Source organism: Athene noctua, chromosome 7, assembly GCF_965140245.1.
Source record: "Athene noctua chromosome 7, bAthNoc1.hap1.1, whole genome shotgun sequence".
Classification (NCBI taxonomy): domain Eukaryota; kingdom Metazoa; phylum Chordata; class Aves; order Strigiformes; family Strigidae; genus Athene; species Athene noctua.
This window is the reverse complement of record NC_134043.1, coordinates 31681024-31707949: the sequence shown is the minus strand read 5'-3', so window position 1 is coordinate 31707949 and position 26926 is coordinate 31681024. Positions and strand designations below refer to the sequence as shown.

The 26926-nt window shown below is 38.9% G+C and overlaps 1 protein-coding gene across 4 annotated transcripts in view; it reads right to left on the bottom strand.

The window, feature by feature from the left end:
* ERBB4 (erb-b2 receptor tyrosine kinase 4) overlaps positions 1 to 26926 on the bottom strand; it is a 648261-nt gene that overhangs the window by 170621 nt on the left and 450714 nt on the right. For all 4 annotated transcript variants that reach the window (XM_074910349.1, XM_074910351.1, XM_074910348.1 and 1 more), the window contains exons 6-12: positions 20394 to 20512; positions 16491 to 16632; positions 14886 to 14999; positions 13599 to 13725; positions 9011 to 9084; positions 7438 to 7528; positions 5814 to 6013 (exon numbers count right to left, since the gene is read on the bottom strand). In XM_074910349.1, coding sequence (XP_074766450.1) covers positions 5814 to 6013; positions 7438 to 7528; positions 9011 to 9084; positions 13599 to 13725; positions 14886 to 14999; positions 16491 to 16632; positions 20394 to 20512 — 867 coding nt within the window. The remainder of the gene's footprint in view (positions 1 to 5813; positions 6014 to 7437; positions 7529 to 9010; positions 9085 to 13598; positions 13726 to 14885; positions 15000 to 16490; positions 16633 to 20393; positions 20513 to 26926) is intronic.

Below are 26926 nucleotides of genomic sequence, written 5' to 3'. Positions count from 1 at the left end.
TTCCCCAACCTTAACAGAACACAAGAAAATTACCTATCTAAAAAAAGAAAGATTATTATTCAGCTATCCACTTATGGGCCTGATCCAAAGCTTTGTGAACTCAATAGAAAAGCTCCCACAGACTTCAATTAGCTTTGCATCATGCCTGATAATGAATGTAATCATTTATTCAAGTTGTTAATTGGTGGCTAAATTGACATAATTCATAACAATCACATTTATAACAACCTTTGCCTAGAAAGGGTTCAATGTACACTGCAGGTGTCACTGAAGATGAAAGGAATTATTTAAATAACTTTGTATAGAAGAATATTTTTCTGTATTTATTTTGTATGCACTCATATTTAACATGAGTCACCTCTGACTGTTCCACAAAAAAACCCATGCTGGGAAAAAAACCCGCAGATTCTTCACTTCAGCATGGAGCAACAGTAAAATCTAACTACCAGAGCACATTCTCCATCAAATAACATTATGGTCATTCACTCTGCGTTAATTATGTTCATAACTAAGTTTTATGCACAAACAGTTTTTAACATTACAATTTATAGTAGTAGACAAGTAGTAGTCTACATTAAATGAGAGCTTCATGCACTGCATTTTGGATGAATGATCTCCAATTAATTGCCACTCAGCTTATCAGTTTGAAGATGCCTATTAGCCATCTGAACTCTTAAACAGCCTTGGGAGACACCATCAGACTGTGCTAAAAGTGAAACAGCTGTTGAAGTCTCAACTTGTCCCTTGCCCTCAAGTCTTCTCCTGTAACCTACACAGTTCAGAAGTCTCTTGCTGATGATCACATACTGCCACCCTTTCCATGGTGCTCAGCTTCAAAGGTGCCACCTTCTTTTATGTTCCCTGTGTACACAAGCTTGGACACTGATATTTCTATCCCTGACTGTGTGGATAGAAAGACGCATTCCTCCCAGATACCCATCCTTCTCTGGCCCCTCACAGGACATTATTAGAAAGACAACACGAAGCAATACACCATTGTGGGGTTTATGGATTTTTTTAAAATTCAAAAACCACATGTTTTGCTCCTGTATTTTCAGCATTCTACAAACAAGTTAAGTCTGCCTTAGGCTTTTAACCAGTATTTGGAAAAGCCATCTCAGAGGCAGTGAAATATCTGGTGACTATTTTAACATTGTTAAGAAGTGGCAGAAACAGAGAGATGAAATAACTGAGGGAATCAGGAGCATAAAGTATATTTTGTGTGTTGTATAATTTTGTCGCATTTTTCACTGGCTAAAGTCTGTTGTCTTCATCTTCTTAATTGAAAAAAAAAAAAAAACCAACCAAAGCAGTGTTCTGCCAAACTCTATAATGTCAAAGATGAAGCATTAATATAGACCAAACTTTTCCACAAATATTTTACTCCCTCAACAATTTTTTAGTATTTCCTCACTGACTTATACAGTCAGCTGAACGTGGCACTAAACGGTATGGAAAAGATATCATCATCTTATGATATATCGTAAAAGTCACTTAAATATGATGCTGACTAGAAGATCTTGGAAGCTCTTACATGAGTTTTAAGAAAAGGTTCACGTTGATTGTAAATGTTTGCTGTAACTGGCTTAACAATCACTAGGTAGTGAGGAGAATGAAAACAAGCTGATAGCAACTCAAAATATGCGAAGAAATAATAATAAACATACCTGGGAGTGGCTGTAATAATTAACATGGTTTCTTTCACTGTAAATGATGTGAAAAAAATCTTTAATGGATATTTTTATTAACAAGTCACACCCTGCTAGTTACCATGCAAGCAAACAGACAGTACTTCTACCATAGAGGATGGATTCTGATCCTGCAAATATTTACTTATGCATTTCCCTTCTCCATTCTGATTAGTCTTATTTGTCACTCAGAGAGGCATGGGCATATGCTCAAGCATCTGCAGGATCAGGGTCTAGAACAGGCAAAACAACTGAAAGGCAGAAATGGACACCCTAGAGACTTGCCCTCAGATCCCAAACATTCAGCCAGTGGAAGACAGAGAAAACTCTCCTAAATCCCAGCTGTTGGCCTATCCTGAAAATCACAGATGTTTCAGAGGATCCTGGAGGAATGCATCTGGCTCTAAGAAACAGTGCTGCCTTACTCCAAGTAATTGTGAAGATTTTTGTTAGACATCTAACCTGCAGCAGAACCCATTTAACCCCAGAGAGGTGCTGACTGACAGGCAGAGTTCAAGCAGCAGGATAGATCTTTTATCTAATGCTGACTCTCAAAAGGCCACAAAACATTAATCAATTCACTCACACAGACATGCATAGAGAGAGAAAACCACTGTTCCCTGTTAGGACTCAGGAAGTCAGCTAAGGCACTGCCTTCTGATGAGAGTAACTTGGCCTCTAGCCTAAGTTCATTATATATAGTCCATGTAATGAACACAGGTTAGAATCCGTTTCTAAAACTAGTCCCTGGGTACTGTAGCTTACATTGTGACTTCTTAAAATGAAATGAATGATATTTGCTTTCCTCATGAAGATTTCCCTTGGTGTTATATTTCAGGAAATATCTTTAGTAGTATTTTTCTTTATGGAAAAGAATAGGTCTCTAGTGTAACAAATCCTCAACAAGCCAGAAGTCAAATAAAGTTTACATTTTCCCTTTGTGTGCAAACCGATGAAGCAAATGAGATGCTATTCCATGAAGGGAAATCCACCTTATGAAGTTCTCTGCTGGGTGGTTTTCCATTGTCTTCTAACATATTGTAAGTTTCAGAGAGCTTGAAGCAAAGAGAAAGCACGGTAAGACATGAGGCCTATGTTCAACCTTATTACTGCTTATTTTATTTTTATACTAAATCTCTAGGAATGGAAGAGACCTGGTTGTTCTTTCATTAAATGATGCACCATTATCATTGGCTATAGCCAATCTGCCATTAGATAACATCAAAGAGCATTGAAAGCAAGATTTTTCTCCCAGTGTCAGCAGTTTTTCATATGGTAGAGAGGAAGCCTGTGCTCTCTGGTAGTTTCACAGGTTTATGTATCTCCAGCAAGATGGGACCACACTAGGATCTTGGAATATAACCCTAGTGATTCTTGAGTGGTCATCAAGACCTTGTGCTTCTTCAGATAGATTGTGTTGTGACAACCCAATAAATTCCTTATGTGACATCTCAAAGGGCTAATTCCTCCTGTCATGACATACAAAATATACTTGTTACTAGACTGCTAACACAGAACTTGGTTCCTCCTCACCACTTGATCCTATTAAACTCCAACCACTGCATGGACAAGCAACTAGCAACCCACCATCCCTGGGCAGATGTGATTCTCTTTCTTGGAAACACCTTTATTTGCCAAATAATATACTGTTTTTCATAGTTGTCTTTCTATGTGGGGTGTAGTGGTTTAGGGCCTGCTGGGACCAGAGATCACGTTGCCGTTGTCCCTCCCCCACCCTCGGACACAAGTAGGGCACAAACCCCGGGTTAAAATAAGAAGAAATTTAATACAATAGTGTAAGAAACAATCTGAACAACAACAATAGTGATAATAACAACAACAAACAGTAATAACAGTAAACAAGACAAAAGATATACAGAGAAATACTGCAATGGATACAGACAGCCCGCCGCATGTGCTTTCTGCAAGCAAAGCCACCTCGGACCTGACCTCAGCATGGTATGAATAAGCCGGCTGGAGATCCCTTCCCCCTCTCTGCTGGGGAAACTTAACCCTATCCTAGCTGAACCAGGACAGGGGGCAGACGGAACAGACTGCATACTGGAACTACAAGACATATACAAATGCTCCAGGCTGGCAAGACTGAAGGCATTAGCTATTCATGGGAAGTCAGGAGCTTTCCTCCAAGTTTCAAAGGTGCCAGAAAATGCATGTTTTTCCCTTGCAAGGCCTATCTTATTCAATGTTCAAATAATATTCACCCTCAGAAGAACTCAAAGCAAAGAAAAAGCCTTGAGATGGAAAATATGAAAAACAAGAGAAGCCAGTAAGATGATGATACAAAGCTCATGGATGTTGAGCAACTGGAGCTAATTCAGAACAAGATGAAGTTGGCTGTGCTGAAAATAGCGACTCTGCAACCTTCTCTGTCCTGCAACTGGTTAACTCATTTTATTATTCAGGACTATTCTTGGACTTTTCATCAGTGCTTCATTTCCATATGACATGATCATCACGTGTTCAATCATCTGGATGACGGAGAGAGCTATGCCACTCTCACAGAAAACCACCTGAAATAATTTAGTCATGCTTTTGTCACCTCTTGGCTGGCTTACAGTAGTAAGGACACCAGGGCATGATGCTGTTCAACATACAGGCCACTCTTGTGCATTTCCTCATCATAGCAGCAGCAGCAGACACTGCACCTCTCCTCCACCTTCTGTATTGCCTTCCTACAAGATGTTCTACCACATATAAGGGTCTAATCCATAGTTTCACAGCCTACACCAAGGACATCTTTTGCAAACATACAGGAAAACTTCTACCATGAAAAGTTCGGTTCAATACATTCTTCTGTCTCACATAACAGAAAGTTTATGTCAAAGAATGAAGTATGCCACAGTTTGAAAGCGGACAGCAGTCTGCTGCAGGTTAAGAAACAACCCGTTCTCTCTACACCTTCAGGCATGATCACAATTAAACTATCTACATCAACAGCAAGAGGCATTTTTTTAACCTTCACTTTTTAAACTTTTCTGTAGAGAAATAGCGTAATAATAATAATAAAACCCAAACCAACAAAACCATGCAGGGACCACCCAAACAAGACTTCCCATTTCATGTAGCTCTTACATGGCAGAAGAGATTAGAAAAATAACTGAGCAGCAGTGATAGATGTATAGTTGTGTTTCACTCATACTACAGTGATGACAACAGTCACAAACTCTCTCAATGCATAGCAGAATAGTACTGCAACTGGAAGGTAGAAAAAAAAGGGAAAAAAAACCCTCACAAGCTAAAAGAGTAAGTTAAAAGTAGGACCACATCCTGAAAAAACCCAAGGCAAGCATTTCTGGCTGGCCAAAGCGCAAACCCTAGAAATATCACTTAAACATACAGCAATTTAATGAATCTCCTCTCTTGCTAGCAGTCTAACAGATGCTTAAAATGAACTATATTGCTGCTACAAGATGATTGTATTAATGCAATTTGCTGCCTGATTTCTGTATAACCAAATTGTTTCATCTGCTACATAGCATTCATTTGCTTTTCAGTACTGTGAGCTCAGTCCAGTTATTGGCACGTAAGATTTCCTGAAAGACACTTAGTTCCAATTAAAAGGAATCTTCTTTATCAGGTAGATCAAACACAGAAAGGAGGAATTCAGTGACCAAAACCAGTTCCAAAAGTGACCTTTCTGGATTAAGACAAAGCCACTTTGGTGAAGCAGGGTAAGGGAAACAAAAGATGCTAATCTCACTCCATAAGAAAAGGGCTGTAGTTTCTGAATCTTTAATATCAGTGCCTTTTATGAACACTACATTCACTCCACATTTATGGTCTTCAGAATTCGTATTTGTGAAACTGGTTCTCTAATCTGGAAAGTTCACATCATGGTAAGGAAGGAGTGCTCTCTCTTCCTTTTCATTTGTTCATACCTTAAAACATTTCATTTGCCTAGAAATCTGCTCAGAGGCAGACTGGGCCAAATCCTTAGATTCTGTAAATGATCACAGCTCCACCGATGTCCAAGGAGCTTCAAGAGACATCAGACAAGCTTCTGGCCTCCTCACTGCAATGTATCTTGTCAGTAATTGTATCATTTTCCCTCCCCAGATGAGCCAGTCATAGACAGCAAGATTTGCACTGAGCAGCAGTACTTACTGCAGTTCTCTGCCTTTTTATTTCGATGAATCACGGTCTTTTGACTGGGTGTGCTGAAGAGGCTGGTCCAGTTGACAGTGTGGTAGTAACACAAATTGCTGTTGTCTGTTATGTAGATGTTGCCAGCACTGATTTGCTTCAAGGACTGAAACTGCAGAGAAGTAATGCCTTGTTGCTTTAGGATGAGTAAGGAAAGGCCACTGTGATGAAAACAAAAGTAAGAGAGAAGAGGAATTAGCTTCAGAAGGTGCAACTCATTAGAGCTGGTTGGGAATTTCCCAGAATTAGTTCCTAATGTCAAGATGATCTTTCTGGCAAAACTCAACTTTGGTCAGAAAACTTATTTTGGGGTGACACAGATATTTTTTGAGCCAACATATAGTTCTACTGCTTAGAAAACTGTGAGTCCTATAAGAACTGCAATAGCACAAGCTGTGATGCTCGCAATGCTAGGCCATGTGGGCCAGCAGAACTCAACTAGTTCCATTTCATCCATTAACATATTTTTTGAGATAAATTGCTGTTGTGAAAACTGAATAAAATCCAGGTTTTTTGCAACAGAATTCATACTCTGATAGTTTATGCTAAGGAGAAACTGCAAATGTATTAACATCTTCTGTCAGGCATCAAATTAATGTTTTTGTTATTTTCAGGGAAGTTTTTCCAGCCCATTTTTCTACATTTCATTTTTCTTTTGTTGTAATATGTGGTTATCGCCTTTCTTCATCAAAGGAACGGTAAATGATTGTCTGTGTAACACAGAAATGACTGCACGTACTTACGACTGAAGATTAGTGAAGACAATATCCAGTTTCTGGGCATCCTTTAAGTCATTGTATTTTAATGATTTTAATTGTTTTCCAGCTGTTCCAAATACAAATTACTGCTTCCAAACAGAATGCTGGGCTCTAATTCAATCTCAAGGTTTCACTGCTATTCATATTCTGCTTGGATTGGTGTTTAAGATGACAGCAGAATCCCATGACTAATTTACTACATTTACACAATGGGGGACCAGGGGTTGCTGTACTGATCATTCAGGTACCTTCCGGTGCTTCCCCTATTATTTCTCACATTTTCTTCTCTTCAAACCAATTGCTCCATCTGAGCTTTCATACAGAAACGTCTCTGGCAAAAATGGCATTAATGTACACCCCACCTGTAAGGTACCTAAGTGATTTCAGTGTTCTTCCATGAATTTATCTTTTAACACTTCTTAAGACCACATTGTTCTTTGGGCACATGAGCCTGCACTTCCAATCTCAACCACACAAACTTCCTGATAATGGGGCTAAATTCTTCCATTAATGTCTTTTAAGTTATGTTTCACATTCAAAAGGTATTTTATACCATAGTACTTTCTGGACAATGAGTTAATAGCTACAGCAATGAACCAAGACGTTTGTTTTTGGTGGGGTTTTTAAAAATCATTATGTTCAAAAGTTATTAGCCATTATAAACAACTGATTAGCAAAGATACTGTTGAGGAATACCTTGGTAACAGTGAAAAATATATCAGTTCATGATGCCCTTCCCAAAGGATGTTGCATTCTGTGCTACTGAACAAAAAAAAATCACTGAATACTAATAAAAACCAATTCCATCAACAGAGGAAGCAGCTTACCTATAGAGAGCTCTTCCACCAATAGTAACCAAGTTAGAAAACACCCTGAAATCTGTCATATTCTCAGGCCACGACTGTATATTCAAATATCCTGAAGGAAAAAAAGGCAAGCACATGAATGTCAATGATTTCAGCCATAAAGATTGCTTTATCACATATGTGAGTTAGGGCAGGCCTAGCCTATAAATGAAAGACAGTGCTGATCTGAGAAAAGAAAAAAAAAAAAAAGGTAACGAATGCTGCAGACTAATGTCTTTGAATTAATCAGGCTGTTCACCACTGTCTTCTCCAAGATAGCAAAAGAGGACTCAGCAGCATTACATCCACTTTCAACAGCCACAGCGAAGGCGAACCTAAACACAGGCTGGAATTTTCCAAGGCCTCCCAGCCTTTTCTAACCAGTAGCCACAGAAACAGTGAAGATTTGCCTCAATTAAGAATATTCCATTTTAAAATCTGCTAGAGACTTAGGGCAGAAGTTGAGAGATCCATCATGATTCATTAGAAGATGACAAGACTTTCCTAAAACAAAGAACTTGCGTTTGACTCGGAGTCTCTGTGAGGACTGTTCATCAGAGAGCATTCTCTGCACAAGCATGTGGGACTACTTATTTTGTGCTACACAGACCTCTACAGAGTGCAATTCCTCATGAGTTTGGTTCAGTACTGGACTGAAATGCAGTACATCTTTAAGCATAGGGGTAATTCCACTTAAGTACTAGAGCTGAGACAGTCAATTAGACAGTGTGCTTAAGAATGGCAAATTACAGACACCCAGATGCCAGACTATCTTTGACATTAATTAGGGAAAAATTCAGAGCTTGCTTTTGGTTTTTAATACCACTGGCTTGCTGAAATACACCACTTTTGAGAGGTGAAGCACATGGGTGAGAACTCATTTCAAATGCCAAACACTTGTTGAGCTATAGCCAGCTACAATCATGCTGTAGTGTCCAAAGATATTTTTTTGTGTGCATGAAATAGGAAAAAAATTAAATAAAATTCTATCTATACATAATCAGCAATCCATCAAGAACTCAAAGCTGCAGTACCTTCCTCCCTGCCCCCGAATGGTGAAAGAAGAAGCAAGATGCAGGAAAACAGAGTACTGAGTTCTAGCTACATGACCGCACTGAAAAGTCACAAAAGGTGGGAGGGACTACCTCCCCACACTTCATACATTTGTCTTTAAATTACAGAAGCTAATTCAGAGCAACATCTGCTGTTAGAACAGGAGAAGTAGCTGCACAACCAGAATGAATTGTTTGGCTTTTGCCAAGACATATTTCAAATGCTTTCAAGTGAAGACAAAGACTCCCTGCCCACTCAACAGTAAGGTCTTCTGATGCTCATGTACTCCAAACCTAATGGGCATTCTGTATTCATGAGCAAAGGACAACACACTTGTGAATATCAACTGATACTGAAGTTGTTGTGTATTAAACTTTTATGAAGTTTACTGTGCCATGAGTTTAAAGAAAAAACCACTTTGTGTTCTTCAGAAAACCCAACAAATGTCAACCGTCAACGCAAAATGAGAAGTTCAGATTATAGGAAATCAGAAGTGTATTACCTGTTATCTCTCTCACAGTTTGGAAGATATTTAATTTCTCGGGATTGATTGCGGCAATTGTATGATATGGGTCCCTGAAAGATTAAAAGGACAAAATGTGATACTCTGAATTAAAAAAAGATGAGGTTCTCAAAGATATACCATACAGAAAGCCATATTCAAGAAGTCAACACTTTGCTTTCAGGCAGCATATGCTCCAGATTTCTTCAGAATGTTTCTAATTTCTTCAGACTGTTGTTCCTGCAGAACCTCTAACTTCTCCCAAGTCATCTTGAAGGAAAATAATGGTGCTTAGCATCTTTAAGGTTCAAATCAATAATGTCTGAGCAAATATTTATGCTCATGGAAAATCAAGGGATTTTTAACAACCATGGTTGACCTCCCTAAAAGAAAGATGAATTTTCAACATTCTTCCCAGGAATATTAGCTCAAATGGTACAGTTGTGATACCGTACTACCGGGACTAACAAAATTGCTGCTGAAACAAGGGACAAGCTGTAAGCAAATTAAAACTAAGAGCATGCCAGCAGTTCCTGACACTTGGCATTAAAAGGGTACACTTTTTAGGTGGTGTTGAACAGGGAACATCAAAAAGCACAGATCCTCTCTGAGGAAGTCTGTCACCTGAAAAATGAAACACCCCCACCAAACATTGAAATCTCAAAGTTAGAAATACTACAGTGTAAAAAGATGAAGTCAACTTTGATTTTGAGAGTGCTATCATTTAGTAAATACTCCCCCCCACCCCCACCCCTTAAATGAGTAAAAGACTCTCCAACTATTAAAAAGCCACCTAGATGCCTAACCCAAACAAAAATACTTTTAAAATCCTTCTGTAATGCCATGTTATGGTATTTTTGAGAGGGTAGGAAACACCCTCTGTAAATGCAGACCATGCATTTCCACTACTCCTCCTCCTGCTTTCCAAGAGACATCATTCTGCAGGTGATCAACTAGGCCTCATAAGTCTATGCGGTGACAGACTGATGGGGTCACTTCTAACCATCCTGGAGGTGACACCAGGTTAACATCAACAAAATGATTTATTGAACCTTAACATAAAGCCCAGTGGACCACAGAAGCATCATATACACTTAATTTTAACAATCTGGGGCTCTCAGAAAACTCGGTAACAAGTTTTGACTACCTAACAGAAACACTGCACTTAGCTTTTAAAATGCGTTACTATTAAAAAAGGAAAACCCTTGCCTGTAGTAATCATGAGGTTGCTGAATCTCACCTCCCAATCCTAAGATAAAGTAGTCTTTAAAGATACAAATATACATTTAAACCCCTTAAACAGCCAAATGTCCGATATGTTTTATCAACATATAAAACTGTAGAATAATGCAGTTGTCATCTACCATTCTTATTGGCAGAACCAGGATTTTTCAGTAGAACAGGCACATCTGAATTTTACAGCTCCAGGGATGAGAGTTTCAGCTCATTGTGAAACTGGAGATGGACAACTCAAGGGAAGATAAAAAGCTCGTGAGCACTGAAGGCTTGTTGCTCCTGCTGCAAGTTGGGGGGGAAGGAGGAGGCATCATTTGCTGCTAGCTGGGACTGTCCATACTTAAGCTACATCTCTCCTTGGTATATCCCACCGCTTCAGAGGCAACACCAGCAGAAGGCAGCTTGGCTTTTTAGCACCCCAAGCAGAAGAAAACAGCAGAGAGAAGGCTGCATTCAACCTATACAGGTCCTAACAATTTTTCAGCCAATGTGCTTTCTGTCTCTGCCTCAGGCAGCAGATATGTATCCTAACGAAGACCACTTTATCCATACACTTCAGCACACCATTACCTTAGAAGAATCAGTACTACTGACTCACCAACATTTAGATCTACCTTCATCCCACTTAGCTTCTGGACACTAATTAAAGCTGATTCATAATTATCTAACATATATAAACTATCATAAATGTTCATAAACCCAATTCACAATTATATATATAGTTTTTATATCAATTATTACAAATTCACAAAGACTTGAAGTTCAAGTATTGAGGACAGGGAAGGGCAGGCTACAGAATCACAGGATGAAAAATATGACAGGATCAATTGTAATAGCACAGATCCCCATAAAAACAAAACCAGCACCTTTTTACTGAAGTTATTCTCTGCTACTACAAAAAAATCTTCAATTCCCCACAAAGAGCTTGACTTTAAGTCCCTACAATCTGAAACACTGAAAATTCATACTTTTAAAGGTGCAGTTTACTCTGAATAAATGAACTGTAACAGGAATTAACTAAAAGATGGAGTTGAAATATTTATTATTGGTTTTGTTCTATACTGTCCATTTATATAATAAACTGCTTTTGTAGCTAGTGTAATTTTATAAATTTCCTTTCTGTATTATTGATTTGCAAAATGTGACAGAAATTTTAAACAAAAAGCTGTTCCAGAAATACAAAAGTTATTTTAATTAATTCTCAAATCTTCTTCTTGCATTTTAATATATACTACTGTAATTTATTCTATGGAAAAATTAAGGGTTGCAGAACTCAGTGTCCTCATACTTCTTGGAGTGAGTTTTCTTCATAAAGAATGAGAGACAAAGTGCCACACAGTTACATGTCCTAGGTTTATACTATTCTATTAAAATAGAACAAAATATTTTAACCCTCTGCTTTATTGTCCATAATTTAAATATTTTTCAGATTCATACAGTTTTTTTCAAGGGTGGTTTTGGTTCATTTAGACAGATTTTTAATGAGACTCATCTTCTAACTCTGCAGCTAATATAACTTCCGCAACAAAAGCAGTTCTAATACTCAAAATTACATTTCATGTAATGCATTGGAATAATCCACACAAAATTGCTCATGTCCTCTAGCCGCTTGTCTTGCACTTACTAGAGTACTTCCTGTCCTGGAACACCTAACAGATTTACACCCAGGCTCTTGGTCGGTCACTTTGTCAGATCAAAAAGTGTGATGCCCTGGGTGCTGACTCCTGTGTGACCCTCTCTAGGGTTTCAACAAGTTCAAAGCAGCATTTCCTTAAACCACTTGAACCAAAGTCTTCTTCCTCCCTATGCTACATTAACCTTTCACACTGTACTCCCTGCTGGAGAGATGAGAAGACCAACTACACAGTCAGAGCTCATATTTGGTGGCCTTTTGAGAATCACTGAGCTCTAGGGCCCCACTGAAGTGGATTTTCAACTGTCTTTCTCATGGCTGGAGTCAAGTTGTAGGTGGAGCACTACAACCAATCCCTATATCAAGTCAAGGAAACAAGTTGTTTCTTTCCACCTCACCTAGTAGGGAAACTTGAGCCAGTCAGGTTGGTGTCAACTACTTTATTATAATCTAAATATATCTGAATCTATAGAAAGACTAAAGAAAAATATGCTGGCTCTATTCATGCTAGAATTCCATTTCAGATCAATCTGCAGACATTCACATTTTCTCTATGTAATAAAGGTGCAAACATGGAGTTGGTTTGGGAACTGTATTTAAGATATCTAATCTTGACAATCAGTTGCAAGAAATGTTGAAAGCTCCGAGGAACCTAAAAAGCAAGTTAAAATTTGAAGCCTATGCAGTGCTAGAAGCAATTGAGTACTGTAACACTGTTAATATACCACAAAATATCTGCATACTTATTGCAACAAAGGGGCGAAGGATTAATCTTATTTGTGCATTTTGAGGATTTTGCTCATTTAGTATGTCCAGAAATACCGCAAAGTGCCACATATAATTCACCATGGCTGATCAGAACATGAAGGCTTGAATTAGTAAGAAGGTACAATCATATTTTTGTTCTCTTAATGATGGAAAGAGCACAATGCAGGAAAGCGTTTAGTTGCATTGGACCTCCCCTGGCCATCAAACCAGAGTACACCTGTCTTTCCTGGCCACATCCCACCCTTTCAGCATTTGAACCACACATTCACCCTTGCTACTGCGGCAAACACACAGTGCACCAAGCTACAAACAGCAAGGCACTAGTTATCTGGCCGGTGTATCTTCCTTTAGGAAGAGACACTGGGGAGACTTTTAAATAGTGGTTCTGTACCTCCACATCTTCAACCGCTACTAAGACTTATTCAATATACAGCCATATTGAAACCAAAATACTGGATTAATTACCAGTGAGCTTTGTGTATCTCTGCAATTGAAACTTGAATATATACTTCAAAACCGATTGGGAATAGGGCAGCTTTTCTGCATGTGTATGCAGTGACACCCACCTGAGCTATGACAGTTTGTGCTTTTCTGCACATCAGACTGCTGGTCATACCCCATTTAAAACAAACTGATGGAAGGTAACTTCCCTTTCTCCCTTCTATTCTCTAATCAACCATATTGTAAGCCAGTACAAAGGATCTCATAAAGTAACCACAGATTACAGTTGTTTTTTCTCTTTCTAGTGCAAACAGTCTACTTGTTCCTTTCTTTTCCTAAAGATTGAATCCTAAGAATCAAGGTAACAGTTTCCTTCATAATAGAAGGCAGAAAACAAATTTATCCTGTATCTGCTATTCCATAAAAGAAGCCTGTGGCCATCATTAAGAGGTGGATGTAATTTGTCTCAGCTGGCACCATGACATAACGTCTTAACATTTTGTCACTTACCCATGAATCCCAGTAACAAGGAAGATAAGGTTGCCATTGATCTTGGTACAGTTTATGAACTTGTCAATGTTGCTGGAATCCACCGTCTGAGCTGACACTAAACTCCCTGTTCCAATGCCGTCACATGCTGTCAAAACAAGGAGTTTGCGTAAAGAACTAGGAAAGACAATTACTGAATCGGAACATGTTGGCCTTCTCGACACAAGTCTTCATTTCTTTCGGAGATAAAGCAGCAGAGAGGTATTAAAACCGCACCCATTACATTACTCATATTCCTAAAGAAGCACTGCCAACTTAAAACAAACAATAAGCTATAGTACCTGCCACAGAAGGACATCCTGGCACATAGGTTAAGGTATTTCACACTGGATCTAAAGGCAAGTATGAACCATCCTAAATCCCATGCAAACCAGCTGTAAACAGATAGTTAATAACTCAGCTCAGACTAGCCAAGTGGACATGGCATTTATTTGTGCACTACTCACTGCAGAAACTAAGGGGTCCTAACACTGGTCCAGAGACCCCCTTTGCCCGGGTGGATTTGTGAATTTAACCCTTCACATGCCATAAGGTCCTTTAGAAAGGATGTACAAATAATTCTTGTGAATTCGTTCCCAGATATAGCTTCCACTAGGACTAAGAAGTGGCATAGGCCCAATTGGGAAAACTGATGGTGCTTTGCTCCAGAGCCATTCAAGCAGGGAGCAGAAAGCCCCCCTAGAGGAGCTTTGGGTGGCAAAGTAACCTTTGGATTTCAGTCTTCTCAACAGCACCATCACTGAGAAACTTCTAGTCTATGTTTTAGACACTTAGAAAGGGGGTAGAGTCTGGAAAAACAGAGGCATTTTTAAAAAAACAGAGGAAATAAATGGAAACCTAACATTGTATTGACAAGTATGAGACATACCATACATTGAAGCCAGAGCTTAGCACAGTCCCCTTTGGAATAACAAAAAAGACAGCTCTAAAATACCTCCAGGAAATACTTGTCATTAAAATAACATAATAAAGAATTCTTTCAAATTTCTCTAAAACCAACAGAGAAATCCCCTTCATTTTTATCTAATCAAAAGTAATTGGTTACATGACCATTAGAACTTAATAAATTTTAATTCTATTATATACACTTCACACAGCCTACATAGCTCAAAGTTCTGTGGGTATCCAAAGGCTATTAATATTCTAGAACATAATCATGAAGGGTATTTCATGCCAAAATAACAGCCTGCTCTGCTTTACTACAGCACAGACTACATTCAGGAAAATTTATACTAAACTACTGCCTACCTTTAGGACAAATGTCAGTGCAGGGCTTGCACATCTTAATACCATTTTCTTCAACCTCCATCTTGGAGCTTGGACATGCACGGACACAAGAGCTGGAATCTACCACAAAGTTGTCTGAAGAGAAAAAAGAAGATATTGACAGAAAGCGAACCGCTGGACTAAATAATACTGAGACACATTTTTGGACTCTGTGTCAATATATATTATTCATTAGCTCAGCACTTCCACACTGATATTAAGATTTAATGTTCAGTGTTTTCAGAAGTGTGTAAGCAAGCAAATTAGGCACATTTTTGGGGAGTTAGAAAAATCCATGAATTGTCAGGCCTGATTCCCCCTCCTCACCCAATTTGATTTTATTATTATTTGTAGTAAAAAAAGTACAGTAATGGGAGAGAAATAAAACAAGATGCTCTGCCCTTTCTCTTTCATACACACACAAATACATACATCTGGGATAAAACGCTGCAGAAAACAATGACAAGTATTTCCATTTTGCTTTGTAAAACCACCTCCAAAGGGAATATAGACTGATACTACCTAATTGAGAGCTTAATACTGTCAATAAAGGGAAAAAAAAAAAGGAAAAAAAGTTCAATGAAGTATTTGAACAAAGCATCATATCCCTTAAGTAGTGCATGGTATACCAGATTAAAAAAAAATTATCTTGCTTCAAAAAACCCACCACTCTATTACAGACATAACTGAACCTTGACAGACACAGGCTCAGCCTACTGTCAGTCTGAACTTCCCCACAGAGACACAAAATTTGGGTTTTGTTTTGGGCTGAATCATGGTTCCATTTATTATATTACCCATCCTTCTTAGATGCAATTTATGGATAAAATAATTAATGCACAACACAACTGTAAACCTTGGTGGGAATGAAAGGGAGACCAAGAATACTGTCTCCACTATTTTTCTTTCTAACTAAAACAGCAGTATTAAAGACTATGTATGTCATGACCTTCCAAATTTTTCTGTTACTTGTCATCATCTGTCTGGTATGTTCTTTTAATGCATGGGACTATTCTTTTTTTAACTCCCTCTTCCCCTCTAATTTTATGCTGGAGTTTTAATACTGTATTGTTGTCGGTATTGCATAGGTTTTCCTCACTGGGACAGAACTGCTCAGAAATATTTAGGGTAACTTTCTATCAAACCATCATTATTACAAGTTAAGAAAAGGGCATCAATATCATGAAACCATACGGTGCCAGGTAGAACTGGTGATGGACTGTTACGTTTCTGAAACAGAAATTTATACCCTTTTACAATCCCACTAACTATTTTCACCATTCATTTTGAAATTTACAAATGCTGATCTAAAGCACGAACAAGTGGCGGTCATGAAAACAGGAACCGAGCGAATTCCCCTTCTTTAAGAAAATCACTATAGGACACTTGGGAAGTGTCAACAGCCTGGAATGTCACTGCCTTTAGTTAACACATGGCTGAGTTATTAGAGGCTGCAAGCACATGAGGAGTGATTTGAGACACTGCACTATGCACTTAGCTTTCATTCTCTCGTTGTTTTGTAAGGCTCCTGAAATGCAACTCAAACTTTCCATCACTGCAGGAAAAGGCAGCTAACACAGCACTTACGTGGGCACTTTTTGACGCAAAAAGCCCCATAGGTGTACTTGGCATTGTGATTATGCTCCAGTTGGAAGGTGGTAGGATTGTATACAAAAGTCTGGGGACACTGTGTGACACATGCACCACTGTCATTGAAATTCATACAGGCCTGCAAAACAAGGGAGAAAAAAATATTAAATTCAATCAAAGAAATGCTGTTGGGTTTTTTTTAGTTTATAATATGGTCTTGACTGTTCAGACTCACTGTAACAGTGAGGAATGTGATATATAGTTTTCTAACCTTCATTATGGCTACTTAGATTCCTTGCTAGGATCTTGGCAAATACACGACTTACAAAAGGGGGCTCACTGAGCCCCTTTAATTCGAAACACAGTTGATTGTTACAATACTTCCTACAGAAACATAACAACACTATAATTTGCTTCATAACTATTGTTACTACTAGCAATTAACTAATTCACAACTCGTTAGGACATTCTAAAACTGCCAAGAGTGAACAGCTATTTATCATAGTAAGTCTGAACAAATGCTTATAACTCCTTTAGAGCTCCAACCTTTAGATTTCTTACAGCATGAGTCCATCCTCCAGCTGAAAACTAAAATTCTCAATTAGAAAGCATGAGGGATAAGAACTTCTTTTGAGCTAGCACAGGAGGGGGTCATTTCCCTAAGTGGCAAGTTTAACAAGGTCAGTGGCTTCACACACTGAGAGAAGAAAATAGGACTTTGTATCACTTCCCATTCAAGCTCAGCCACCCACAGCTGACAGAGGACAGGGCCCTGAAAAATGAAGAGGCAAGTGTGTGGATAAAGTAATGGTATGCATGGAAAATAATTGACCATGCAAAGTTGATAATTAGTAATAGAAAAACCCCACCGATTTTGACATTCCTTGTCACTGCATATTGTGTCTGGTTTTAACCACAGCTTATAAATGACTGTTGGAGTAATATTCACAAAGCATACCAAAAATGTCAAATTTCATATGAACATGAAAGCTGTAGCCTGGCTTGGATCCCTCTAGTAGTTTAAGCAACCACTGCTACAGGATTCTGCTTCCCCACTAACCTGTTGTCCAGAAGCCAGGTTGCTTTAGAAATTTTAGTCTAGGGATGAATCCTTCTGGTCCTTTTCCAGGTTGTAAAAAATAGAGATGATTTTGAATTTTTTGAAGAGTCAACAAGTATACCAAGACGTGTGTGATGTCCCCTCCCCTGCAGGGTTGGGACTGAGAGAAAAGTGAAAGAGATTCCTCCGTTCTGCTGCTTTTACTAACAGTCCTTATCTTCATTCGGACCAGGACCAGCAGGACTGAGGGAGGTTACTTGTCACGTCAGAAGATTTCAGAAGGGAGAGGCTAATAATGTAACTGATGGAGAAGGACAAAATCTGCTGCTGAAAGGGATCAATAGGGAGTTCCAGGGTGAAGCCACTGTCCTCCACGTATGGAGCATGAGCTAAGCCAAACTGCCTTTCCTGTCTTCTCTGGTTCTCTAAAGCGAGTAGTACAAAACATGTCAGTTTCTCATAGAACCAGATTTACTTTTTTCTTACAAAGATAAATATAGTCAGTTACTTCTTTACTAAGAACTAGATGGGAAGTCCACCCTGTGAATTGATTGTGTCACTTTTCTGATTCTGCTGGGTACTCAACTAGGCCCTCATGCATTTCAAGTTTTAGATCAAGTTTGGCTTTGAATGCAAGTTAAAAACATTTCTAAAACTTTGTTTTACCACTTTTGCTTGCAGTTATGTCAGATGATGATTATTGTCTTTCTTTTAGAACTGAATACGCAAATGATTGTATGGCAGCATATGGAGGAGGATGGATGAATTTTATCTAGAAATATTAAAACCATATTTACAACAGGATGCTGTTGCAAGCTGCCATAATATGCTAAAGGATTTGTAATGCTTCATAAACTGTACTTTTGCTTATTAATAAATACTAATTTAGTTTGCTTCCTCAACACATTTTTTTACATCTGCTGTTGACTTAAAAGGTACTCTATCAGACAGTCCTCTGATAAATGTTTAGTAAATTCACAAAGTAAAGCACACAACTCTTCAGAGAGATGGCACTTCTCAGGAAAAGCTCATCTAGAAGATTTGGGAACTTTTAATTTATGACTATAATGCTTTGTATACATTTGTAATTGCTTCTATAATATATGCAAACTTGTAGCATTTGGTGCTAAATGTTGCTAATTTGTGAATGAAAGCACTGGAAAATACACAAGGAAAAAAAAAAAGTTCTGTATCTCAGCTGAAAGCTAAGCACAGTTGTCTATAGCCTAAAGGGTTACACTTTTCACCCAGTATGTACTAAGCAGTAATGACTAGCCTTGAAAATTGCCAGACCCCTGCTGAATTTCTTTTACATTGCTCTTGGCCCAGGAGTAAATGAGAATAAAGCCCTGGGTGCTTCTCTGCTGGATAAGAACAAACAGACTGGTTGATTTTTAGCATACATATTTCCATAACTGCTGCAATTCAGAAAGTCTAACTCATCTTCTTTCAGGCTGCAGTACTACAGAACTTAGGCTGCAATTAACTTGTCTTTAACCTTTGAAAATGGACATCAACACATTGGCTTTGAGGATGCTCCTCAGCAGTCATATGGGAATAGTAAGGGCATGTTTTCCCTTTCCTTTAGCTACTTAGATTGTATATGACATGGGAAAGAATGTTATTCTCCCATCTCTCTAGTCCAAAGCTAACACAGAACTTCCAGTGAGTGCTAGATTAGGTGTACCACATGTGCTGAATATCTGCTTGTGCAAAGCCCCAGCCACAAAGAACAGCTTTAGCAAAATCTGTTAGCAGTTAAGTCAGGCCACCACTGCATTTCAGCAGCAGCAAAAGAATAGCATTTAGAATGTGTTTCTGAAGCACATCACCTACTTCTGTCAAATGATACCTGAACAGTGAGCAAGTTTCAGGTCCAGTTAGGGAAAGATTAATTTTTTGTCTGTTCATTATGATCCATTTGCCTGCACTGCAGGAAATCTGCAATTTAACATACCATAAGATTCCTCCTCTCAATCCTATCTGGCAGATTTTAACAGAAGCCTACCGAACTTTGTAGATATTCATCTAATCAAACACTTGGGTACCTTTGAAAATGCACCTCTCTGTGCATGCTCTAGTTCTAGGCTTCTTTAGGTCTAGGTTTGCTTCCCCTGAAAACATTAACAAAATTTGTCTCTGCAACCCAGTGTTAAGAGCTACACATTTTTTGAGATCAGTGTTGGGTTCTGAAGCTGCTTACACCATTATAAGTAACAGACTACAAACAAAAGAAATTTATCTAAAGGCCAGTATGTTCAGATTGTCTTTTTTTTTTTTTAATTTTAGGAACTTTAGGAATTTTTCCTTTTCCATCTTAAGCAGCATACATTTGAGGTAGAGTATTTTGGAAACCACTTTCCTTCCATCTCTCCTAAGAAGCATGCCCAGCAAAAAGGCTGAATTTAAATCAAGTCTGGCAGTAACAGGGAACACCTTTCACAGAGAAGCTAAATTGTATTCTTGACTTTCAGGTAAAAAGCACACAGAGCAGTAATAAAAGCCATGCTCAAATGTAATGATAAATACTTCTAAAAATTCCCTATCGCCTCTAAAAGTTAATTTTAGAAAAGCAAAAGATAAAAATCACAGAGATTAGCATATTGATGGTTCCCAATCTATATTTACAAATTTCATAAATCTGTTAATGGGTAATATTAAGTAGATAAGTGATGTTAATATGATGTGAAAAATATTAAAAGCTAAAATTTGCAGTCTAAATCTAGGAGTTTGCAAGCAATACATTAAATGGGACAAAATGGTGAATTTCATGGATTAAAGCATTAAGAATTTGCAGTGTGACTGCCAGGAAGAAGAAAAATGAGAAGTCTCACACATACAAAGCAATCAGTGTCTTTAGGTCCGGAACAACCTCCAGCGCATTCCCGGTGACAGCAATCGCTGACGTAGGGCCCATAGCACCGTCCATCACACTGCTCTGCACACACAGTCTTCGTTACTAGGAGGAGGCAGGAAAAATTATCATGTCAGAATCAGGAGAGAGCTCTTCAGCTGCACACTGAGGAAAACAACAAACCAAACAGCATCCTGAAAAAACCCTCAAATTTAAAGGTAATGGCTTCAGTGGTACTGGCCACTCACATCCTCCAGAGCACCTTCACAATATCCTCTTTAGGAACATATATGTTGCCCAAGGACTGTGGAGGAATAATTTTTAAAGTGTTTGCTCTTAGCCTTGGAAATTCAGGCAGAATATTATTATTTTCAAATTATTAGTTTTTGTAAACAGCTGATGGAAGGATATGGAAAAAAAATCCACAAAATAACAGAAAAGCCCACCAATTCCATGTGAGTTTTTCCCCACAAAGAACAGCAATAGCAAGTAAATGAGTGAAATTCAGAGTGAGGCCAGCAATCTCAGAGCCAAATGCTGTTCTTGATGGCAAGCAATTTGACAAATAGGCAATGAGATAACAGAACAGAATAGAACCTGCAGATTGGAACTCATTTGGAAACACCACTTACTCTTTCTAAATAACACAATCCAGCCTTCATTCACAGGGAAACAACTATATTCTACCAATTGGAAAGCACAGTGATTTAAGTCATACCACATTACTGTACCTCAGGGCTTAGTCTTGTGCAAAGAATGGTCGACAAGTGGAGCACCTTCTTCCCCTTACTCGGCTATAGCCTTTATCTTTATTTTACAGAAAAATAAATTAATACTATCTGCAGGACTATGCCAACCACCGCCTGCAGGACGCCAGGAAGCTGTGCCATCAGCTGACTTTTGACAAAAGCAGAGATGTTACACCTCTGTAATTAACCTTTGCCGTTTAGTTTGTTAAAGGCATTTAATTACTTTTCTGTGGAAAACAGTTTTCAAGAAGCCAGAGAACACAGAATACCATTCAACTTTCTGCACGATTCTACTATTTAATGTATCGGTAACTCCTTTATAAGCACTTTCCAATCCAAATTCCCTCCACTACTTGCCTGAAATACTTAAGGTAATGCCAAAGCTTCTTAATATACACAGTATTTATTTAGGACATAAAAATATAAATAACCAAAGAGAAGTCATGATTTATAATCTATGGAATAAAGTGATTAATTTTAGAATAATTCCTTCTTGCTGATATCAGAGGCAAACCCTCTGACAGAAAATACTTCTGTGCCTTATGCAATCTAATTTAGGAAACAAGGGAAATTTCTGTAAGTGAACTTGCTGTCAACACTGCTAAAGAAATAGGATTTGTTTAAATATTGATAAACATTAGGATAGAGATATAAAACAATGGCATATGTTAAGCAAAACACACGTCACAGTATACCACCACCACACCTGTAGCTGAGAGGGACAGAGTGCGATCTCATGAAAACAAATGAAGACCTCATTTAGTCAGTAGCTGAATATTGTTTTCTGCCAGTTCAGAAATTGGTCCATAGTGCCTTGATTTGCACTGGACTGGGTACAATCTGCTCTGACCTCAAAGGGAGGCAAGGCCCAGATTTATCCTGACTTGATGGAGGACCTTACTTGCCAGAGGCTCCCCCTCCACCCTGTGAGGGGCCACAGAAATGGAGGGCGTTCATTTCATCCTGTCCCAGGACCCAATTTCTCTGTGTTTACCCATGTCACTCCTCAAAGAAGGAGCTGGCCTCTGAGCCAAGGTGGACCCATCTAAATGCTCTGCTTCCCTTTTACACAGTGACCATTCATGATGGTGCTTACCTCATTTTTTAAAATGGCCTCTCCTCTGCCACCACTTTCTGCCCCTCTGGCTGGTGTTATCGCTGCCAGTGGCAGGGCAGGCCCCGAGGCCAGGCACTGAACCACTCTGTATGGCGGCAGAACAGGGAGCACTAAAATGGCTGCTCCTCCCCACTGAGCATGTTCAGTGCCCCCTTCTAGAAGGATTCCACAGGCAGAGGGCACAGTGTCCAGGTTCCCTTCACCAGCACCACTCCACCTATCACAGCCTAAAAAGTTATAGCACACCAGCAGCACATTTCCTTTCTTTCTCTTATTTTTTTTTCTTTTCTTTTTTTTTTTACATTTTTTTAATTGCACTAGAATCAGAGAGCCAAGGATACAATCAACAGTGTTACAACAGAAAAAGAGAAGATGAGATGATAGCATGCCGTGGTTGCTCACCAGCAGGGTGCTGTTAAAAAACATTCCTTGCTGTTGCTCCACAGGAATTCAACATTTTGCTCAGTTTTGGTGTAAAGCACCTCTGTGTAGACAATTAGTAGAAGCCACCTTATTAGCTCTGTTTTAATGTATTTACCTCAGTGCCAGCTGTTGTTTGGAGCAGGTCAAGATGTCCACCATGACTATATAAACATTGCTTCCCCGTGGAGGAGGTTTCCTGGCAGACTTCTAAAAGGGCAAAGAGGGCAAGGCCCAGCAGTATGCCTCATCGGCTGCAAAAGGTACTGGGAATCCCCCACTGCCGCCTCCCCAAAACCAAGCCCTTGGGAGGTGAATCCGCTGCCTCAAGGGGAGGAGGGATCTGCCTTTCCTGTGCCTGGTGTCTGTGACCACAAGCCCCAGTGACCACCCGTTGGCACGTTTAGAAAAGGCACAGTCTTCTCATCAACTCAGGAGTTGTTACTTTTAGAGAGCCAAGATCTGTATTTGCAGGATTACACACTTCTTTCAAGCTGAGCTGCAGATAATAGTGCTTCCCTAGGCTGCGTAGCTTAAACAGTGGTGGGGAACGAGCTCAACAAGAGCAATGGATTTAAACAATTTACTGACATCTTTTCAGCAGTTTTCACGCTATTAGGCTATGACAACATTATCTAAATTATTTACCTTTCTCTAGAGCCCCACAGTAAGGCTTGTGCAATGTATAAAGTTACAGATAAATTCCCTAACTTTTTAAGAGATTACAAGAATTGATTCCAGAGTATGTTTCCTTAAAAAAAAAAAATAAAAAGCAAGAGCACCCCCTGCACCAGGGCTGACCTGGAGGGATATGTCCCCCTTTTCAGCACAATACTTAAACAGAGTGCCTTCCAAAAGCATACTCTGTTTATGATTAGGCACCAGCTTAGTGAGGGCCTCTACCATGCTGTTCAGGGTAGGAACATTTTGAATTTTCCTCAAGACTAGGAAGTTACAAAGTGGTTTGCAAAATTTACAATTACAGCAAATGTTTGTCACTGTTCTTCCCTAATTGTTTATTTTACTGGGGAAGTAAACAATGCCAACAGAAATGCCAACATTTCATTCTAGGAAAAGGCCACAACACACCCTATTTATCTTCTGGTTCACTGCATGCTGTATTTGCATTACAACTATTATTGATGGTGCAGCTCTGAGAAGGATCTGTCAGATATCTTCAGTGGCACCACACACCAAGACAGAAAAGAACTTAGTGAGCTCTGAATGTTTTTAAGTACTCATACTCAAGACAGTCTAAAACGAAGGGTTTTCCCCAAAGCAAAACAAACACAAGGCAATACTATGTATCATTTGAAGTCCCAAAACAATCTGATTGTTCAGATTCCAGTAAACATAACTCATCAGTTCAGCTTCCCACAATCATTATCATGGAGTAACCTTATAGAAAATGTACCTAGCTGCACTGGTTTAAAAAGATAGCAAGCTTTTTCCCCAAAACCTTTTCCTCCAAATGCAATCAACTGCTTTTATAGCTTTGACTCAAGACCCATCCGAAAGAATTAAAAGTAAGGGTAAATATTGCCCAAGATACCAAACTGTATGTTCAGGTTGATGATCATTGGTGGGTGATTCCTCGAGGGGACATGTGGCTCAAGATGGTGGATGGGGACAGATGGTAGGGAATTGGGGAGCAGCTTTAAACAGTCAATGTCAACCAAGAGCTACCCTGCTGAAAGCTGAGAGAGAAGAGTGGAGTAACAATGACCTCCTCCTGCTACCTAGTGTGGAGACTGCTCACAGGGCAGCTGGCGGATAGGGGTGATCAGGAGCCCTCACATCACGCCCTTCTTGCAGCCCAGACACACATGTGAGATCCAGGAGATCTGAGATGATACCCCAGAGAAATCTTCGGTGCCAGCTACTCATTTCTTCACCCAACATAACTGTGAGAAGATCCTTCACTAATCACAAGCTGAGGTCCCAAGTTTCAAACCAGCTTTTAGAGGGTCAGCACAACTACCCCGCCTACTGAACTTTTGTGGGATCCCAAGAAATTTGAGGGTTTGGCTGCACAGAACTATAACAGTTGAGGCCAGGACACCAAAGGACAGTGGCAAACACCAAGGTATTGAAAAAACATATCATGTGTTGGGATGGATTTCTGGGGGAGTGCAGAACACTGACTGTCAATCTCTACTAGTATTTCACTGTGGTGCAGCAGTAAGGTGCATTGGGGACAGGGTGGAATGGGCACTTCATATGTGTGCAATTAATCAGTCTCTCTTACTGTTTCCCTTAATCTTTAATTATGTCAGGGCACTATAAATCCATGATGGAAAAAATGGGAAGTAACTGAAATCAATGAAAAAGTCTTATGAACATGCAAAGTTATTAGAGAAATACAAGGATTTTAATTAAAGATGCTGGCTCCAAGCAAAAATGCTGGGTTACCCTGATTGATTTAAGCTGCTGGTTCAGCTCTTTCTGTCTTCCCCACCAGGCTCCCACTTGCCTTTTGCTGCTCTAATTGGGTACTTACTGCATCGGCACCTTTTTTTTCTCACCAACGTCAGCTGCACAAAGACTATAAATACAATTATGCTCAGGCCAAACTCCTGTACACATACACAGCCATGGAGCATTTCACGTTTGCCGAATGTTTATGCTTCATGTTTGATTTAAAGGCTATTTGCCTTTTTGCATTCCCTTAATTTGGTCTATATTTTAATTTAGATTTTTCTCTTTTGTTTCAGTTACGTTCCTCTAGGGCAAAGTGCATAATCTGTCATTTGTAATAAAATAATGGATTCCATTTGTAAAAGTTTCACTTTCTTTCCACGCAAAAAGTTAAAAAAAAACCCAACAAACTCTTAACAGACATCAACAGCAAATATAGTAACAATCTAACTAGAGTTTCAAATTTGATTAGTAACTTCCAAAAGTGTTTGTTCTTGCATTTTTTTAAAGCGGTTTACATTCTATTTAGTGGTTGCCCAATACTCTTTGATAAATAGATTCTCTTTTAAAAGTATTTCCGCATTAGCCTTTCCTGACACAGAAACAAAGAATACCATCTAGCTTTTAAATGTTCAATATTAATATTTACTAATATTTTAATTATAAAAGAAAAAATTGATTGTTAACTGCATAAAACAGTACCCTGAAATTATATCTTCTCTACCTCCTAATAGAAGAGCTTACTTTAAATTTTACTATTGTCTTCTTAAATATCTAAGTTTTCTTGTCACATTTAGAGAGACATTAGGACAGTGTTAGATGCAGGTGGTGTTTCAGATAGAGTTAGAAGTATAGAGAGACCACTAGAAGGCAACATAATAAGAAGCTAGTTAGATGATACTCATGCAAAAAACAAAAGGATTTTGATTTTTTTCCATTTGTAATTTGAAATGAAAGACATGGATTAAGATCTTTCATTTTTTATCCTTTCCCAGGAAAATAATTTAAATCTTATCTTGGGAGGGGAGCTCATTAGAATTTTTTGCTTCAGTGACTCCATTAAAAAAAAAAAAAAATCATTAAAATGCACACATGCCTCTGAGTTGTTTCTAGGATCAGAACAGTTTGACACTGGGATGTAGTGCTGCTGAAGTGTTTTCCTACACGGGTTTGAAAGACGTGCATCCCCAAGGTGATCAGGTTAAGGTATACGCTGCATTTGTGATACCATTCATCCTATCTCCGGCTTATATCTAACAACAACATTTATGAGCTTGAAAGCCCAGCATGTTTTTTAAAGTCAGAAATTAAAGCAGCAAAAGCACAGCACCACTTGTATTTTTATGGTTTGAGTCTCTACTTGTATTGTTTCCTTCAAACAGTTGCAGAAAAACACATTTTGAGAAAGTGCAATGAAGAAATGCCCATTACCAGCCTAATATTCAGACTTTTGCTTAAATCCTGCTGTTTAACCAAGGTGAAGTGAGATCAGGGAGGCAAAGAGGAAGCATGTTATAAAAATTAACTCCTGTCCCTGGCAATCAGAGACTGCAAGTGTGCTTGAAGGTAAAAGGTTGTAGAGCAGCTATTTCAAATTAGAAATGTTTGACCTGTGTATCTCTCTGGAACCTAGATGGCATATGTCTTTCCATAGTTTATTATTTTAAATTCACGGTTGTGCCTTTGGCCTGTCCCCACTGTTTGGATTTGAGAGGGCAGTCACTGTGAAGAGAGAGATAGCTGTCACTCCTGGAGCAAACCTACCATGCAGCTCTGCTAAGCTACTGACTTTACAACACTGCAGATAAGTTTTGC